We start from the raw sequence: 20,350 nt of genomic DNA on the forward strand, positions 1-20,350 counted from the left end.
TGGTTCCCTTGCTATTTTGTTCCTTAAACTTGCCATGCAGGTCCTTGCCTCAGAGCCTTTGCTCTTGCTATTCAGCCTAGCACATTTTCCCCTCATATATGAGTGGCTCTCTTTCCCTTAACTTCATTCATTACTATCCCTGCTCAACAGTTATCAAAGAGGTGCTATCATCATATTTTATCATCATCCTGTTTAAACACCACCTACAATGCCATGCTTACTTATACTTTCCCTATGCACTTAATTTTTCTCTATAGCACTTATATTGTATTTTTATCCCCCCTCCCTACCACCCCCCCGGTAGAATATGAGTTCTGAGATTCAGGGATTTTTATGTTTCTTTTTTATTATTTTTTTTTCAATTGTCTATTACAGAGGCTGGCACATAGTAGGTATGCAATAAGTATTTGTTGAATGAATGAATTGTAAAGCCATTGGAGGATTTTAAACTGAGGAATGGCATGATCTGACTTGTTTCAAACAGTATCATTTTGGCTGCTGGTGTCTAGAACAGACTGCCAGAAGGGCAACAGTAGAGGCAGGGAACCCAACTAGAAGATTAATACAGTAGTCCAGGTGAGAGTGAAGGACACGATAATGAGTCAGGGATGATTGCAAGGATTTGGTTTGGGCAACTGGAGTTGCTGTTTACTGAGAGGAGGAAGACTGGGAGAAACAGGTTTCAATAGAGAAATCCAGAATTGTCAAGAGATTAGACTTTCTGGAGAGGGTGGTGATGCCCAAAAAGATAAAGCAAAGAATGAGGAGTGGGGTGGAAAAAGAATTACAGGTAAAGGGAGCAGTAGTAGGAATAAAACAGCATGGCTGTTTTTGGCTGGAACCAAGAAAGTTAGTAAAATCACTAACAGGAAGGCCTCAGCTCCCTTCAGGAGCTTAATTCTTAACCTTGCAAGAACGGCTCTCCCCTTTTAACAGATGTGGAAGTCTGAGCTCAGTGGGATACACTTAATTGCCTTAAAACTATCATGCTGGAATTTGAATATAGCTGATCACACATCTTTGAGCTGTTTTCATTAAATTACATTGTGGTAGTTTCAATCACTGAATACTTTGAAAAAAGTTCTCTAGATTAGAATTGTTTGGAGGTAGTAGATCTGTTAAAATATCCATTCATTCAACAGTAGTTATTTAAGTACCTATTAATAGGGGACTTCTTTAAATGTCCTGGAAATTGAGTTTCTAAGGCTCTATAAATTTAATACTTTATGAAGAAACTGGTTGCTTTGTATCTGTGGTTTTCAATCCTTACCTGGAGGACTTGTTAAATGACAGATTGGTCCCTCACCTGATCAAAAATTTAGCATTTCTTTCTTTTTTGAGGGGGGGCGGCGGGCACGCCTCATGGTTTATGGGATCTTAGTTCCCCGATCCCTGGGGACATGGCAGTGAAAGCACAGATTCCTAACCACTGGACCGCCAGGGAACTCCCCCAAATTTAGCATTTCTAACAAGTTCTCAGGTGATAGCGATTCTGCTCTTCTAGGGACCACACTCTTAAGAATCACTGCTAGTAGAAGAGAATGGACCATCAAACAGCCATGTCCGTACCAGACTTCATCCTTTGTGAAATCACTGATCCTTAGGCAAGACTAACCCTCTCCATCTGGATATATTAGATCCACTCATGCTCTACAATTTGTAGGGAAAACTGCATGGCAGAATGGAAACTGCATGGCAGGATTTTAGGAGGAAACATCCGACTTTTCAGTTCCACCTCTCCATTTACTAGCTGTGTGACTAGTCAAGTTATTTAATCTTTCTGAGCCTTGGTGTCTAAAAAGCATTGTTCATATCTACCTTTGGGTTGTTTTAACAATAAGAGGTAACACACATAAAGTAACCTGGTACACAGTAATTTCTTCTCTAGTTGCAGCACCCATAAATAAGGCATGAACCTCTCTCCCTTTAGTTTTTATTCCATGTACTATTGGATCGCCTCCATTTTAAATATTGATATATAGCCCAAACTTCTGGCCTTGTTATCAGTTGATTCTTGAATTAGTATGGACCTTATGCTATGAAAGCAATCTAATTTATCTTGGAAGTGTATTTAATATTTGATTGCTTCCCAGCATTTCTCAAATTTCAGAAAAGAAAAAAATGGAAAGTCTAGATAACCCCAATAACTTTATCTAAATACCTCAATACATTTATTTAATAGTCTAAGATCATATGACCATAAATCATAGATGGAGAATTCTAGATCTCAGCTCTAGAATGTTTCAGTAATTTTCTCATAGTTTTTCAAAGCATAACATTTGTAATATGTGAAAATCACCGTAATTAACACAATATCTGTTCTTTCATTTGCAGTGCTCTCATCGTATCAAAGAGTTTCTCTCTACTTCAGCCCCAAGCTGCAAGTTATAGCAAAAAGTGTAGGAGGTTTTCCTTTGTTAGTGAGCCAAAAGAGTAGAGCCCTCATGCCCAAGAACCCCACTTTTAGATACAGATTACTAATTGGTTTGAACGTTTTCCCATTGAAATACTTTCGTAGGAAGTAATTTTCATAATTTACATCTTATTTCAAAGCGACTTCAGTCTTTAAGTTCCACCAGAGGCTCTTCATCTCTGAAGAATTACCAGTGCAGATCAGTCCATCCACTGTCTTGGAGAGTTCTGATATTTTCCACCTACTAAGTTTCCAGAGCGTACTATTTCACACTGAAACCACTTACCTGAAATGACTTTAGTAACCAGTGTTCTATCAACTTGTAATTCCTGCATATGGACATTAGTTTAAGTAATGTCAAAAATATCTATTTTGTGTAGACTTTTAGCGTTTTCTATGTTCTTTCTTTAAAATCACTCAATAACCTGAATATGGTAATATTAACTGAAATACCTCATTCTCTTATGAAACATAATAGAAATTTCTTATTTAACATATACCTTAAGCCTAATTCCTTTTGAAGTAACGTGCTATATAAAACTGAACAACTTCATTACCAACAAGGACAATGTTTTATTGAACAAATCTATGTACAGTACAAAAAATTTCTTGAAATGAGACACTGTTGATTTATTGCAGTTCAATGGCTCAGTTTTAATTTGTACTCTTATAAAATGCAAAGTAAAATAATTTAATGTTCAACAAGGAAGCACAAATTTCCTTTCTTGCTGAATCTGTAATATCTGTCACATATTAACAATTCCAAAATGCATATGCAGCATTTAGTCATTCTGAAATGGTGTTTTACAGTACCAAATAAATTAAAAAATAAACACTACCATCCCTTTTAGGTTTTTCACCCATACTACAGTTTGAACCAAACATGAAAGGAGTACAGCTGAACCTTCAAGTGTGATTTGAAAAGAATCACAAGTTCAATGTTATGTCTTCATTATATAATTGGTGGTTTATTAAAAAAAAAAAAAGAGTATGACTGAAGCCCAAAGTACCAGTGCCCCTGTCCACGAAGGTTCTCCTTTTCTATCTTCTCCATAATATCTGAGCAGCAAAAATTCAGATTTGCTATTTTTTTGACCTTACTGAAACATAGCAGAAAGTTAATATTTAATGTTTCAAAGGAAATTTTTATTTGAAAATGAAGGATGGAAACTTGGTCCACGTAAGATAAACACATCCTTAAAATAGAAGGAGTAGAAAAGAAAAAGAGAAGAATTTGAGGAATAAGAAGAAAGCTTCCTTGTCTTCTGAATTCCACATTGGAACTGTTGGAAGTTTATGCACCCCGTAAAAGCAAAATGATGTAAGTTTATGTTTTATAAGGCATACATAAGAAAATGTACACATTCTTTCAATAGCAATTATTTGATAAGTATATAAAGAGGTTAGAACAATGTGGTCAAACAGAATTTTATAAAACATTCCTTGATCTAGTTATGTATAAACCAATTTGATCTCAGTCTTTCAGAAAGTTTTCCCTTACCAACACAAAAGTAGAAATAAAACCTCAAAGACAAAAAAATAACAAGTGGAATATGTTTAAAACATCTTGGTATGAACTGCAAAATGAATGAAAATAAGTTGCAGACATGGATTTATGTCAATAGTTACAACTTATAAAAAATAAAAAGTTAAAAATGTGATAAAATGTTAAGCTGTGATTTTAAACATCTGGAAAATGTACAAAGCAGAAATATTTTAAAATAACTTCATTGTCCATATGAACTAGTTTCCAAATACTTTTTATTATATGATGTATTTTAGACTGAACTGAAAAAGAACTCAAGTATTATATTTTTAGTATCAGGAAGTATGGAAAACATTTTTTTCTTTAGTTGACCTTAAAGGATTTAAAAACCTTATCGAGTTGTTTACTTATGTTTTTAAATGTAAATTCCACAGCCTAATGTAGGCTACATAACAAAACAAAAACCTGATTTGATTGATATGGACTTATGACTATCAATTGCATAGTAGTGAACGCCTATGATAAATAAACTAATAAAATTGGGTAGTTTTTTAGATATCTGATTTATCATGACCTGGAAATCCTAATTTAATAAAGCCTGGATGCTACCCTGGAAGAAAAGTCACACTTCCTTAGTGACTTCATTCAAGAAGCTTTAATATCCAGAAATTTATAATAGTAGGGTCTGATGAGATTATATACTTTGAACAAGAATGTATCAGTTGGAATAACTGGAATATCTGGTTGACATTGGTACATTAATAGCTCTGTTTTTGAAGAATTTGCCTTTGCATTTTTGTTCATTTTACCCCTGCTATAGATTAACACACTGTTAGGTAAAAGGAAGTCTTTAAGCTTCCTCTTTTAAAGACATGGAACACATCTGAGAGGGTATTTTTAAAAACCTTTTTGTTTTAACGATTTATTGACTATTAAGTTAAAATCTTCCTTAGGAAAATTACTGGTCATCAAAGAAAATAAATGCATCAATATATCTTACTGTGTTCTTGCTGTGCAAATTTTTGTGTAAATATTTCTTTTTATATATAAAAATTACTATTCAGACCAAATTCATCAGAAATAAATAAGAAAGCATAAGTAATATGGCTTATTTTAGAATTAACTCTCCTAATTGAATAAAACCAATGAATTCTTGACTGGATTCTTAGCTGCATATTTTTTTTTTATAGTCAGTTATTTTTATAGGACTGTACTTAGATAACTCACATTAATGTCTAGAGGACCTTACTATGAATCATCAAGCAATGTCCTAACACTACTCTATATACAAACAGAAATATCCCAGTGTGCTTATACCATTATTCACATTGAAGAATTTGCAATTCAGTGTTTTCTTTCAACTAAGATAGCCTTTAATGGTCTTAGATCCTCCCATCTCTTCCCAGAGTTACTGATAATATGTTTTCTATTGACGCTGCTGCCTTTTAAATATAACTCATTGGTATTATAAAAATGGAAAGTGGAAGGTTCTGTCAAGAGCTTATTAGCAAAGCACTGTTGTTTTGTCTTCTTTTGTTTGCTAATTTTAAATGCTGGTATGTCATTCATTGAACTTTGACCTAATCAATCATCTGGAAACAAGGTACAATCTTTTATAGCTAGTATGATGATAAATCGTTTTACTTTCATCTTATCAATCAGTTTCTAAGTAATAATAAATCAAACAGAAATGGTTCCTTAAAGCATGTTTGACCAGAAAGGAGGACATAATCTGATTAGGCATGACAAGAAAACAAACCCTATTTGTGGAATACCCCCCTTTTTTATAATGGGTTTTTCCCTTTCTGTAAGGCCATAGCTGGTTATTCTTTTTGACTAGTTGCCTGCATATGTTTCTCACATAAGCGAAACTGAACATGCTGCTATTAATCATCATCGACTTCTTAAAAAAAATGTGGTTTTTCTGGATAACTGGTACTTTGGGAGTTTTGTAATAACCCTTTTGGAGTCTAAACCAGCACATCTCCTCTGTGGGTTCATTCTAGAAAATGTGCTTTGTCTTTATCTTTAGTAATCCAAGACCGCTCTAAAATTAAGGCCATCAGGGAAATAGCAAACTGATGATGCATTTTCTTGTAGTGCTTTTTGCACACTACTGCTTGATCGACAGATCGTTCTGAAACATTTTTATCAGGCACCTGTAAAACAGAACACGTCTGTTAATTCATATTTATAGATGTTCATCTAGTATTCTAAGTTAGATTTCCTGTTTATTTATACCCTTACTCATTTAAAGAATATTAATATTAGTAGAAAGGCAAGCTCTTCTTTTGCTCAGTTTTATTTTTCAATTATTTTCTGGTTCTTTCTTATTTTTGTTTTTGTAATAGAGGCTCAACTTGGTTTACATTTCTGGCATGCAGATGAAAAACATTTCCATCATAATTACTTTGTTTTTAGATCTCTTACTACATAAAACTTGGAATGAAGAAAAGCCTCAGATACAGTTAAAGAGTGTGATCCAAAAGTATGAAAAAACTGTGTTCAAGTTCTGGCTTCCACAAGTTCACAGGTGTATGCCTATGCAAATTACTTGTGAATGTCAGTTGCTTGATCTATAAAACAGGAATAGTGATAGCACCTCATGGTGGTTGTATGGATTAAAGGAAATAATGTATGGGGTAGTGCTTTATTATCTGTGTTATATAAATGTTAATTTTTTTAACCTTACAAAGATCTATGGCATTTTCTATTTCTACAGATATACCTGCTGAGAAGACAGAAGACTTACTTTCATCATCTGAATCAAATCCAAAGAGTGTCTGACATTTCTTTTGTGCAAGGTGAGCCTCAAGTGCTTCTGCATTACAGTAGGTGGTCAGGCATTTGCCACATCTTAATCTTTTCACTGATTTTTTACAAACGTTATCTTGATCAGAACAGGCATCTACCCTATCAGTCAGAAATTTTCTGCGTTTTGGCATACTAAGGTACCGTTCATCAAGGTAACTGGGAGGCAATGGTCTGACATATGGCTTTGTTAAAATTAAGCCATATGAAGTATGTTCACTCGTCTGATTTGGTTTGGAAGGTGCCTGAGGTACTGGCAGGGTACTGTGTTCTTGTGGTACAACACTAGGTAAAATGGAACCGTTTTCTGTCCTGATTCTATTTGTATCAATTTTCAAAGCAGGATCTGAGGAAACTAAAGGTGTTTGCTCTATTCCACTGTGTCCATTGACTAAATCACTAATACAATTATTTTCAGAATTTGGCTCTATGTCAGGCATCTTTTGGTCTGTCAAGCTTATATCAGAAACAGTGTGATCAGAATGTTCATTTCCATTCTGAACTAAACGGTCTTTCTTTTCCATACTTTCTATACATGTCTTTGGTTCTGTAGGATCTTTCCTTGATTTGCTAGTAGAAACTGGTAGACTAACAGTTTGTTTCTCATTACTAGATGAGTCTTTTTCCTGATGATTAGATTTTGAGTCTGTAAGAACATCCCAAAGAATTGCTTCACTTGGTTGTGCAGATGATTCTGGTGTTTTACTTAAATAGTGCTGAGCTTCATGTTCATATAGCAGAGGAAGATCTTCAAAAAGCTCATGGCATTCTGGAAAACTACACTGAGCTTGAAATATCCTGTGACTTTTTGTGTGCTGAGCAAGTTGGATTGGCAGCTTAAATGACTCACTGCAATTAAAATGCAAACAAAAGTACACATTTGGATAGCTGTGTCTATTAAGGTGATCTATAAAATGCTGAGAATCTTCAAATTGCCTTTGACAAAATTTGCATTTTCCTTTGCTCCACTTCATTACTGTTTGCCGCACATTTAAATCAGTTGGATGTACAGTCCTTGCATGCTTATTTAGAAATCCAATTCTTTTAAATATCCTGACACAGCCAAGAGCAGGGCACTTAAAGTTTCCTTCTTGATCTGTCGCATATATGTCTTTTGGATGGCACACGGTTCCATTGATTTTATGAAGTACTGAAGTTTCCTGATTCAAGTCGTAATCATCTTCTTCATAATCACCTTCTTCGTCTTCTTCCTCCTCATAGTCATCCACACATACAGGTAATGGCTCTGAGACATTATTTAAAGAAGTATCAGGATTGCCATTTTCAGTAATATTTTCAATAACATCTTCCGATACACTTCCGGGAATTTCAATGAATTCACCCACATGTGAAGGGATGACATCTTTGTTTCCATCACTGGAACAGGTAATAGTCTCTACTTCCAAATCCTTATTATCAGACTTCCCATTTTCAAATGAAATGAAAGTATCAGAACAATTTATTTCTTCCAAAGCAGGATTTTCCTGATCCTCCTGCTGAGCTGCAGCAAGTTGCTGTCTCTGTATTTTCTTAACATGATTCTTTAAATGCTTCTGCATAAGTCCTCTGTTTCTAAATTTTCTACCACATATCACACATGAAAAACTGCCCTTTTTCTGATGAGCCTGGGCATGCCGTACAATGTGACCACCTAGAAATTCCTTGTTACATAACATACACCGATGCCTTGGGACATTGTGATCTACTCTGGAAGCATTAAGAGCTGTGAGGTTTTTCTTTGCATTAATATGACCTTTTGGTTGCACTCCAGATATATCATCAGGATCAAGCTCTCCAGTGCTCTGATCTGTAAGAGAGTCAAGTCCTTCATCTAAACCTTGCTGTTCCACTGCCTTTTTTACATTACCTGTAGAATTTTCCAGTGTACTTTCATTTAGAAATCTAACTGCTGATTTATCACTCAGTAACGCTACACAGTTTTTCTTAATCATTATGAAGTTCCAGAATTCAGGATCAAAAAACAATCCCTTTTTCAAAATTGGAAGTAATTCAAAACGAACACGATTTTGAACACTACTTGTGCCTTCATTATATTCTTCATCTGGACGTTTGTAAAGCTCTTCAACAGTATGATAAGCTTCCAAGGAGCGCTCAAGAAAAAATATTGAGAGTGCACAAATCCTGAGAATCTCCAAATCATTTGGCAAAAAATGTGCAATTGTTTTATAAATTAGACATTTAGTTTTAGGATCATCATGAAGGTCTAGCTGTAGAGCACAACCACATATTTCAACACAAATTTGTAAGCCTTCTTCTTCAACCTGTAAAAAGAAAAATATTACTGCTACTTCTTAAAAAAAATTATTAACACTTACTAGATTATCCTTTTAAAATACAGGGTTGGCCAAAACGTTCCATAGCATCGTACGGAAAAACTCGAACAAACTTTCTGGCCAACCCAATACAACTCTGAAATGAAAGCTAAACAAACAGAGTATTCTAAATGTGCAATTTTCTTCAATGGGTAGCCATGTTTAACTACTTTTTAATATATAAATAAATCTGTTTTAACTTGAGAATAACCTGGAAAAGACAGTATTTTAGCTTCCAATTTATTTAATTTTCAAGTCTGACAAGCCCTACTGACCATAATACAAAATGCTTCATAACCTTATGGTTATTAAAAAATAAAATGCTTCATGAACTTATGGTGATTCAAGTTTCTTACATATCTAGGCCCCTGTTTTAAGGTACCAATCTTACATTCTGTGGCAGAAGGGTTAAATTATATGTATTTAAAAACACAGTTATCAATTTTTTTTGTTTTGTCTTTGTTTTTGTTTTTGCGGTACGCGGGCCTCTCACTGTTGCGGCCTCTCCTGTTGCGGAGCACAGGCTCCGGATGCGCAGGCTCAGCGGCCATGGCTCATGGGCCCAGCCGCTCTGCGGCATGTGGGATCTTCCCGGACCAGGGCACGAACCCGTGTCCCCTGCATCGGCAGGCGGACTCTCAACCACTGAGCCACCAGGGAAGCCCAGTTATCAATTTTTGATGTTAAAAAAATACTAAAGTAAAAACAAAAAGAACTGCTTATGGAAACTCTTTCATAAAGCTGCACTAAATAATATTACTTATTGTACTTATTAAGTAACATTATTTATCCAAATAAGGGGAGAAGTGTAATCCACATGAAGAAGGCAATTATAAACTTTCCAAATCTAATAAGGTATCAGAATAATGAACCTACTGGAAGTTATCTGAAAAGTATTCAAGCTTTGAAACTTTGACTGATGACTCAAAGATAACTGCATCAGCTTTTAGTTGGGAATTTGTTGTCTATCCACCTTAATTCAAGTTATAAATAATGCCTCTAGAATGACCTAAATGCTTGTTTGAATAGAAAGAGATAAAATAATAATATGTCTTTAACAGTTGTGTCTGTGTATCATATTGCCTGCATATGGTATATTACAGATGACATGCCAGCCTCATGTCCTCTGAGTTCCTTATGTGCTATGCAACCCTCACTTACAGTTCCACAAGCAGAACTTAACTCTGCATATCACTTTACCTCGCTGGTAAATTCCTACCCATCTCCTATTCATTCTTTGAGAATCAATTCTGCCTTGAAAGTTTTTCTGATTCATTCTGGCCCCTACCTTGGGGTAGAGTTAAAAACATTCTCTATTCTTTCCACTGAGAATAATTTATACTTATTTCTAAAAAGCATGTAATATTGTTTTATAACTGTCTACGCCCCTACTTCTTGACTTGGAATTCCTAGATCACAGGGACAGTATCTCATTTTTCGTATCCTTCTGTGGTTAACATAGGAGTTGACATACAGTGACCTTTGAATAAATGTTTGCAGAATGAATGAGATCAGATATATTCCACTGATTTAGTCTCCTATAAATCCACCATTTCCAGCTTGGAATCCTTTTCTGAATTCAAATTTCTTATTTCTATAATTGTCAGTTATAAAACCTACCTAGATTTTCCAGATATAGCAAATTCAAATCCACTGCTTCAAAACAATTCATTCTCTTTGTCCAATGTTCTATCTACATCCTCTCTTTTCTCATGAAATTATAATGTACTCACAGTTGCTGAGGTTTAAAAATTTCAGGATCATCACAAAAGGGAACAGACTACTTTCTTACCTGAAAGCCTTTAACAATTCCAGTATATTTATGGACTGACATTTCAATTTTTAGAGTAGCATTCAGTCCCTTTAGGGTCTATAGCAACCCCACCCCCAACCCCATAGAAACTAAACTCTTCGATTAGTTTTGTCATCCACACACTTCCCCGTTTCTGTGCCACCCTATTAATGCCACTGGACAGCTGTGAGAACCAAATAATAAAATGAGGAGAAGGGGCTCTGTAAACTACAAAATCCTCTACAAATATTAGTATTATCCTCCTCTATCATTTAAAACCCAACTGAAAGCATCTTCCGCTGTGAAGGCTTTTCAGATATGCTATCTGTAATGTCTCCTTCTGAACTCACACAGCATTGCCTGTGCCTCTTAGCACTGAGGCGTGTGAATGATCTATTCCATCAGATAAAAATGTTTTTAATAGACTGTATAAGAAATTAAGCACATTTTAAATATTTATTTCATCTTTGAATTTTTCCCCTTATCATGTATTCTTAGGTTGACCACACATGTGAAAACGAGAAAGCTCTATGATAATTGGCTGAACTTCACCTATATTGTAAATTTTCTATAACAAAGTCTCTCGATTTTTGGTACAAATGAGAATCATATGTTAAAAAAACAGAGATAGATAAATATTTTTTAGAAAGTTTTACAGGTAATTCTGATGTACTTCAAATATTAAGAAGTATTCTATAGGATAGTTTGTTTTTTCTTTGTTTTTTTGGTGGGGAGAGAGGTTAACTTTGACAATGCATTTAAATGACATTTCACTCTTTAATAATGAAGCTATTAATGCAGTTAGCAAAATAAATAGGAAATAAAACAAAACCAAACCCTCTGATATAGTGCTTTTTATCACGGGAATATGATCACTACATGGTCATACATCTAATGAGTGATGTGATAATGAATGTAATAAATGCATAAATATGTAAAAAAATTAAAATATATTATTTAATGGATGCCTCCTTATATATTTAAAAGTAACCCACATAAAGATTCAGTTAAATGGAGCTACCTAAAATGTAAGGTAGCTTTATCTTTCCTATCTTTGTACTCAAAGTTCTGTTAATACTTGAGGAGAAAAAGTAAAAGGATCTGTAGGGTCTACTTTCATGTCTATGTAAGAATCATATGTAGAATTTTACTCACTTGCCAGTGGCCCACGAAAAACTTGCTTCAGAACTGTTTTTAAAAATAGGTAATGGGTTTTTACTATTATTTTAAATAAACACTTTAAAAATTTGTCCTTAGGTTTCAAAAATGTCTCAGAATTCATTATTCCTTTTTACCTAAACACCAAACGTAAAACTATGAACTATTTCTCTATGATGGTGAACAGGTATTAGCTATAGTTACAGAAAGTTCATTTGCAAATTAGTTAAGATTCTACATACAGGACTTAGAATAATGTTAAAAGTGCCAGGCTTATTTAATTATAAGAAAAGAGATAATAGCTTCTTATGGAAGCAGTTCCCATACTAAACTTTATGTAACACTAAATTTTTTTTCTCTTTTTTCAGTTATTTTCATTTATGCATACTTTTTGTACCATGTTGGGAGTTTGAGGTGGGGGGAGGGGAGGATATAATATATGGAGAATGCCTTAAAATCCTCCTTTTCTTCAATTACATGATCAAATACATTTTACCACAAGAGATTCAAGTTTCAGTGAACTGTCATTTAAATTTAATTTAAAATGAAGGGATAAATATATACTATTTACCTCATCTTTAATGATTTTCATGAAAGGAAATATGACTCTCACATTAGTTGCTGTTCTTAAAAGCTGGTAGCATTGATCTACAAAAACTTGTTTTGAAGGATTAGACTTTAGCTGAAGTTTACTCCATATGAAAATCAACTCCCTGTAAATGAGAAAAAAAGAGAAATATCAAAGATACAGTTTATTCAAATACAGACATTAGCTGTCTTTCCCTGATTCTGTAGTGCCCTGGCTGGGATGTATACAAAGTGGGTGTAAATGGATATTAAGTTAACTTCCAGGCTACTTCCACTACCTATTTGGGACTAATAGAAGCTAGGAGAAAAGTTGAGATTAGAAATTGCAATTTGCTATATGGAATGCATTCTAATTATATGCCAACAAACCTAAGGCATCTCTAGTATTTGATCAAAACAAATTCTAATCTCAGTATACCAATATTAATGATATTGCTTAAAAAATTTAACTTTGACCTTTAATTAATACCCACTTGCAAATTTAGAAATCAATGTTGTAGAATTTCTGCAAAGAATGGTTCATACTTTTCAATCTATTAAGATACCAAAAGTACTACAGATTAAAAGTGTAAGTATATTATAGTACTGATTCTGAAATTTTGTTTTATATCATCTACTCTTCCATTAAGATGTAGTATTTTAAACAGACAAGCTATGGACCATTTAAAGTATTTCACAGGTAGATTCTTTTCTAAAATATGGCCAAGGTTATTAGATGAACAAGGTAGGAGCAGTGGGTTTTGAGGCAAAGGAAATCATAAGATATAATTGTTACATTTGGATATCACATTTTAGCAAATTAGAATTCCTTGAAAAGTGTCATAAAAGTTACATAAAACATCATAATCTAAAACGTATTAAAATAATTGATGAAAATGTTAAAAAAAAAAGTGATATATTGAGAATGTACTTTGAACCCAGCACATACAGCTATTAAATCTAAGGACACCTTGACTACTATCATGAAGGTATGCATACTCTATTTAGAGAGACAACACAGAACACAAAACAAAAAATGATGGCAAGCAACACAAAAAGTAAAACCAAAATTCCTCTTCTATTTCACACAAGCTGTGTGGGTGTTCCTAAGCTTTCGTCCACCACTCACTTTTTTTTGGCACACATATTCCTTTGGAAAGCTCACCAGGTTTCACACCATGTTCCCAAATCTCTAGCTCTGACTTCTTTCCCACTTTCCGTAACTGGATATTTCAACTTAGATTGGTTTCTATCACTTTAATCCATTTAGAACAAATCAAATTCCTGCAAAATTGATTACCTTTTCCTAGACCGATGACACTAAACATTTCTCTAACCTGTTTGGTTCTAACCTGCTTGTTTTTCATAGTCTTTATATTTTTATTGTATTTTTGCCCACAGTTATATCATTCTTTCTCAATGCTACCACGTTAGGCCCTTTAATTTTCCATATGTACTTCTATAGGGGTTGCTAAACTGATCTGCTTCCAGCCTCCCAGATTATTTCATTTAGTACTTGTTCAATATGCCTTGTGTTAAAAGCAACAGAAACATGGGCTTTGGTGTCAGAAGGATCAGGATTTGAATCCTGGGCATTCTCCTAAATTGGTTTCCTCAGTGTCAGTTAATGTGCTTCATTTATTCTCACTTTTTGTTGTGCTGATTGCTCTACTTGGAAAATATTTATTTCTAAGATAAGCTTATCTTTCAGAGTCCATATCAAGTGCCTCTTCTTCATGAAAATTTTCATGAATACCCCAAACTTAAAGTGATAACTACTTCAGAACAGATCTCTCTTACTGGTTTAATGCCTTTCATATACTTCCTTGTTTATAAGTCCTGTTTCCCCAACTATTAATACATTGTAAATCTTCTCAATGACACATTATATAGTGGAGGTAGTGAAGAAGAACAGGAGATTGGGAATAAGAGACCTACATTTCAATAGGGCATTACATGCCAACTGAGATGGTACTCCCCAGTTCACAGTGAACCACCATTTTCTAAGAATAGCCCGAATACACAGGGCTGGAACCTCAGTGGCCATGCCTCCTAAGTGACCCTCCTCACTCTCCTTAAAATATTAATTCAGGAATGGGAAACTGACCCCAATTAAGTCAGAATCCCTGGAATGTTCTCAGCTCTAAACTATGAAGCCTGGGGACTGTTGGCATTCTTCTGGTCTGCAACAGGAAAGACTGAAGCCAAATGGCAGAACAGAGATACTTTTTAAAAAACCCAGCAATCTCAACATCCCTGTTAGCAATTATCTTTGAGGACCACCTATAACCCTGCCCTTTTTGTGGCTCACGTCATACCCCAGTATACATTCAATAAATACTACCTTCTCCCTGAACTAGTTAGACATAGGATGTTATCACTTGGAAACTGACTAGTATAAATTCCAACTCCATTTTGTTACTAGCTGTGTGGCTTTTATCTCTTTTATCCACAGTTTTCTTATACATAAAAAGAATTAAGAGAGATAAGTGAAAACACCTAGGTGAAATGTCTGGTATATACTGATGTTTAATAAATTGCTCAGATAGTATTCTTTGTGAAGATGAAAGGCAAAGTTTAATGAAGCTTATGTTTTCCTTTCCAAAAAAGGGTCCTTAAAAAAAAAACAACACAGCACTGATTTGGTGTACAAACACATTTCCCAGGTAGCTAACTGCTAATATAACCGCCAAGTTATCTAGTTGCAGAGAGACTATAACAAGGTCTATAGCCACCCTTACCACATAGATTTTTTTTCATACTATACCCATTTTATAGTAAGTAATGTTTAGTAGCAGAGACTGCCTGGGTTTGAATCATTATTTACTAGTTGAATGGTTTGGGCATATTATCTACCCCATAAGATTGCTGGAGTAAATGAGATAATGCATATATAAAGCATAGACTAATGGAAGCACTCAGCAAATATAAGCAGCTGCTATTATTATAATATTCTTATTATCGATGGTGAGAGAACTGGATTAGTAGCTTGCTTCATTGGCTTGAGACAGAGCAAAACTGGACTGTGATCAGGTTTTGTCCTCAGAGAGGGGAGATGAAGAGTAATCTGAAGACCAAGATGAAACAGACAACACAGACCTTTTAAGCTGGAAAGAATCCTGCTCTTGAAGTTACAGTGAAAATCAACTTTTTTCGGACCCCAGCACTCAGAAATATAAAGGAGAGAGGTAGAAGAAATAAGAGGGCAGGCGATCAGAACTCAGCCTACTCAGAAGGAAGGACAAAGAAGCAGCCTAAAGATTCCTTTTCAGTTAGGCAGCTGGGAGTCACACACCCAGCTTCTATTCTTAGAAGGTGACTGTGGCCAGGAGCAGGAAAGATAGGCACTGTTCTATTTTTAAAGTTCTTCCCTAAAGAGTAGAAATTGGTCAGCCAAGAGAAGAAGAAAATAAAATGTTTTCCTGGTCCTTTTTGGTTTGTTTATACTTGATTCCAGTTTACTTATGAGTGTGTTAAAATGGAAACAGTGGATATTCTGTTTAAATAGTTTAATATAGCCAAGGGTAGAGAACATTCCTATCACCATAGGAAAAGATATACTATAATAGTAATGACTATATCCTGTTTCAAAATAACTACATATCAAGAAATGATAATACTTTGAAAACTATTTAGAAGTGTATGTCTTACCATTGTCTCCTGATCCTCCTCTCTATTTGTAATTTCAATTTACATGGTAAACTTCTGAATAAAAATTTGTATATTCTAAGAGTACAGTCCCATAGAAGACAAAATCCACTAGTTTCTAGACCCAGTTCTATTAATTAGCTATTTGACTCTATCTCTGAATCTGAAGATTTTAATCTATAAAATCTATAATATATTAAATAAGTTTATCTTTAAACCCCCTTCAAGCTATTGTTTTAAGTATCTAAGAACTTAAAATTTGAAAGCATTTATTAAAAAATGTTTATAGCCCATATCATTTCATATTATGATGTTAGGCACATGAAACCTAGTTTTCTCTTAAGAATTAATGACATGTCAAAGTGGTAGGGTTTTTTTTCTTTTGTGTGTGTGTGTGTGTGCGTGTGTGTGTGTGTGTGTGTGTGTGTGTGTGTGTACTGGGGTAGGGGAGGCAGAAGTTATTAGAATCTTTTCTAATTATTATTCATGATTTCATCTAATAGCACTTAAGGGTTGGTACTAAAAATACTCTCAAACCACATTCTAAATTACATGATTGCTAGATAAATTTGATGCTTCATAATATTCTAATAATTTTTTTTCTGCTAATAATTTTTAACTGGTTTTAAAAATGCTTAGAAAAACTAATAGTCACATAATACCATTTATATTAGTGTCCCCAAAATGAGTTACTTAGGTATAAGTCTAGCAAAATATGTATAAGATCTACATGAGGAAAAAATCTAGCAAAATATGTATAAGATCTACATGAGGAAAACTACAAAACTCTGATGAATGAAATCAAAGGACTAAATAAATGGAGATATATTCCATATTCATGGACAGGAGGGCTCAATATTGTCAAGTTATTAGTTTTTCTCAACTTAATCTACAGATTCAATCCCAATCTAAATCCCAGCAGGTTATTTTATGGATATGGACAAACTGTTTATGTGGAGAGACAAAAGACCCAGAATAGCTAATACAATACTGAAGAAGAACAAATTTGGAGGAATGATACTACCCGACTTCAGGACTTAATATAAACTAACATAATGAAGACAGAGTTGTACTGATGAAAGAAGAGACACATAGATCAATGGAAGAGAACAGAGAGCTAGAAATAGACCCACATAAATATAGTCAACTGTTCTTTGACAAAGGAGCAAAAGCAATACAATGGAGCAAAGATAGTCTTTTCAAGAAATGGTGCTAGAACAACTAGACATCCACATTAAAAAAAAAAAGAGTCTAAACACAGACCTTACACCCTTCACAAAAATTAACTAAAAATGGATCATGGTCTAAACAGAAAACACAGAACTACAAAACTCCTAGAAGATAACATAGGAGAATACCTAGATGACCTTGCGTATGTTGATGCCTTTTTAGATATAACACCAAAGACATGATCCATGAAAGAAATAATTGATAAGCTGGACTTCATTAAGATTGAAAACTTCTCTGTGAAAGACAATATCAAGAGAATTAAAAGACAAGCCACAGACTGGGAGAAAATATTTGTAAAAGACTCATCCAATAAAGGACTGTTATCCATAATATACAAAGAACTCTTAAAACTCGACAATAAGAAAACAAACAACCCAATTAAAAAATGGGCCAAAGACCTTAACAGACACCTCACCAAAGAAGATATACAGATAGCAAATAAGCATATGAAAAGATGCTCCACATCATACGTCATCAGGGGAATGCAAATTAAAATGAGATACCACTACACACCTATTAGAATGGCCAAAATCTGGGACACGAATAACAAATGCTGGTGAGGATGTGGAGCAACAGGAAATCTCAAACACTGCTGGTGGAAATGAAAAATGGTATAGCCACTCTGGAAGACAGTTTGGCAGGTTCTTACAAAACTAAACATACTCTTACCATACGTTCCAGCAATCGTGCTCCTTGGTATTTACCCAAAGGAGGTGAAAATTTATGTCCACACATAAACCTGCACACAGATGTTTATAGCAGCTTTATTCATAACTGCCAAATCTTGGAGGCAACCAAGATGTCCTTTAGTAGATGATGGATAAATAAACTGTGGTACATCCAGGCAATGGAATATTATTCAGCACTAAAAAGAAATGAGCTATCAAGCTATGAAAAGACGCAGAGGAACCTTAAATGCATATTACTAAGTGAAAAAGGCCAATCTGAAAAGGCTACATGCTGTATGATTGCAACTATATGATATTTTGGAAAAGGCAGAACTATGGAGATAGTAAAAAAAAAAAAAAAAAAAAAAAAAAAAAAAATCAGTTGTTTCCAGAGGTGGTGGCAGGGGTGGGACGGAGAGATGAATAGGCAGAGCACAGAGGATTTTTAGGGCATACTCTGTATGATATTATAGTGATGTATATATGTCATTATATATTTGTCCAAACCCATAGAAAATTAACACCAAGAGTGAACCCTAAAGGTAAACTGTGGACTCTGGGTAATTGTGTCAATGTAGGTTCATTCTTAGTAAAAAATGTACCATTTGGTGAGTGATCTTGATAATGGGGGAGGAAATGCCTCTGTGGGGGCAGGGAATATATAGGGAATGCCTGTACCTCCCTCTTAATTTTGTTGTAAAACTTAAAACTGCTCCGAAAAATGAACTCTTAAAAAAATTTAAAAATAACACTCTAAATTTAATTTAAAACATAACTATTTTATTGTAACACATTCCTTAAATATCAACACTATCAATTACTGGTACATGATCATTTTCTTTTTTAATCCTTACGATAGGTCTTACAACCTATCGTTTTTTGCACAATAAATGTGGGGGAAAAAGTGGCTTAACATTTTCACATAACTTTAAAAAAATATATAAAGTGCAAATTCTGCTAACCAATTCTCCTTCTGTACCCCATCTCACCATTTCAATTTCTATATTAGGAACACTTACCAGATACAGTACATATCCCCATTCTGGAGCTGTGGAATAAGAAAGGATTCACAGAGTTGCAAGGCTAACATAGTCTTGCCTTCTTTTTCAGTGTTACAGATGATATCAATTCCACTCTTACAATCAGTTTTCAGTAAATGCTATAAGAGAAAAAGAAAAACCAGTTTGTATCATTAAAAATATCTAGAAAGATAGGTGTAATAAATGTTTAAATTAAGCATTCAGAAGAAATTAGATTTCTAGTTTTCTTCTACAAAGACAATGATGAATTGTACAGAGATATTTTCATGTTTTCATAGTTTCACTATATAGAACCTACAGTTTACAATGACTACTTTTAATCTCAATGTCCACAGCTTGTCGGTATGTAGGGTCCATATTCGAAAAAGGTTCTTTCATCTTAAAAAAAAAACCAAAATAACAAACATATGCATTTAATTTCTTACGATTTTATTTAAAATGCAAAATCATAATGCTTCTCGGTTTTTATTTAACCTCTGTCACACCAGAAGCTCACTCAACATGAATAATGCTTATCAACAAAAATTTTAATTTCATCATTTGTTAATATCAGACTCTAATTCAATATGAGCTTAAAGAATGGTGCCAAAGGGAACATCTAGATAATGTAATTTTAAAACCTTTGATATTACTGTAAAAGGAATTTAACAAGAATGGGCTACTTTTTTTTTTTTTTTGGTAAGGTTAAAATGGTAATAGGCAAACATAATCTCAAACAATACCTCCCGGAATAGGTGATCTTCTACAGGTGACATAAACAGACATGTGAAGAGTGCTTGATGGAAGTACAAGTCTTTACTGATTTCTGGGTGATTTATACAACATTTAATGAGAGCCATTGCTTCAGGTATGCGTTCACAAGCAATTAGATATCTGGCACGTAGTTCAAAGAATAGTGGATTTTCAGAACTTAAATATTTGTTCACTATATTAAAAAGAAAACAGACTCTTATTACTCTCATGAAAAGATTGTCTCAAACTTTGTTCTTTGACACCTTAGCGCTAACATGTGGTATCTAATTAAATCAACTATTTAATTAAATAGTATTTTTCTTATTAGGAGTTTATTTGTGAAAGGAATGTTCAGTTAAGTGATTGGAAAAATGGAAGTAAGAGACACCAAAACTGTGTCCAAGAAATATTTGCTGATTCTTTCTCAGTCTAAAAAGTAAGCAAAATTTAAAAAACAAAACAAAAAAAGAAA

At 34.1% G+C, this 20,350-nt stretch overlaps 1 protein-coding gene across 6 annotated transcripts in view; it reads right to left on the reverse strand.

The window, feature by feature from the left end:
* Positions 1 to 2,966: 2,966 nt before the first annotated feature.
* ZNF654 (zinc finger protein 654) overlaps positions 2,967 to 20,350 on the reverse strand; it is a 94,649-nt gene continuing 77,265 nt past the window's right edge. For 3 of the 6 annotated variants that reach the window (XM_004272642.3, XM_033433363.2, XM_033433365.2), the window contains 4 exons: positions 19,869 to 20,071; positions 19,126 to 19,265; positions 12,565 to 12,706; positions 2,967 to 8,992 (listed from right to left, as the gene is read on the reverse strand). In XM_004272642.3, the coding sequence (XP_004272690.2) occupies positions 6,521 to 8,992; positions 12,565 to 12,706; positions 19,126 to 19,265; positions 19,869 to 20,071 (2,957 nt within the window). In that variant the 3' untranslated portion in view covers positions 2,967 to 6,520. The remainder of the gene's footprint in view (positions 8,993 to 12,564; positions 12,707 to 19,125; positions 19,266 to 19,868; positions 20,072 to 20,350) is intronic. The other 3 variants (XM_033433362.2, XM_049709697.1, XM_033433361.2) reach the window with 2 other exon arrangements.

This window comes from Orcinus orca, chromosome 5, assembly GCF_937001465.1.
Source record: "Orcinus orca chromosome 5, mOrcOrc1.1, whole genome shotgun sequence".
Taxonomy (NCBI): domain Eukaryota; kingdom Metazoa; phylum Chordata; class Mammalia; order Artiodactyla; family Delphinidae; genus Orcinus; species Orcinus orca.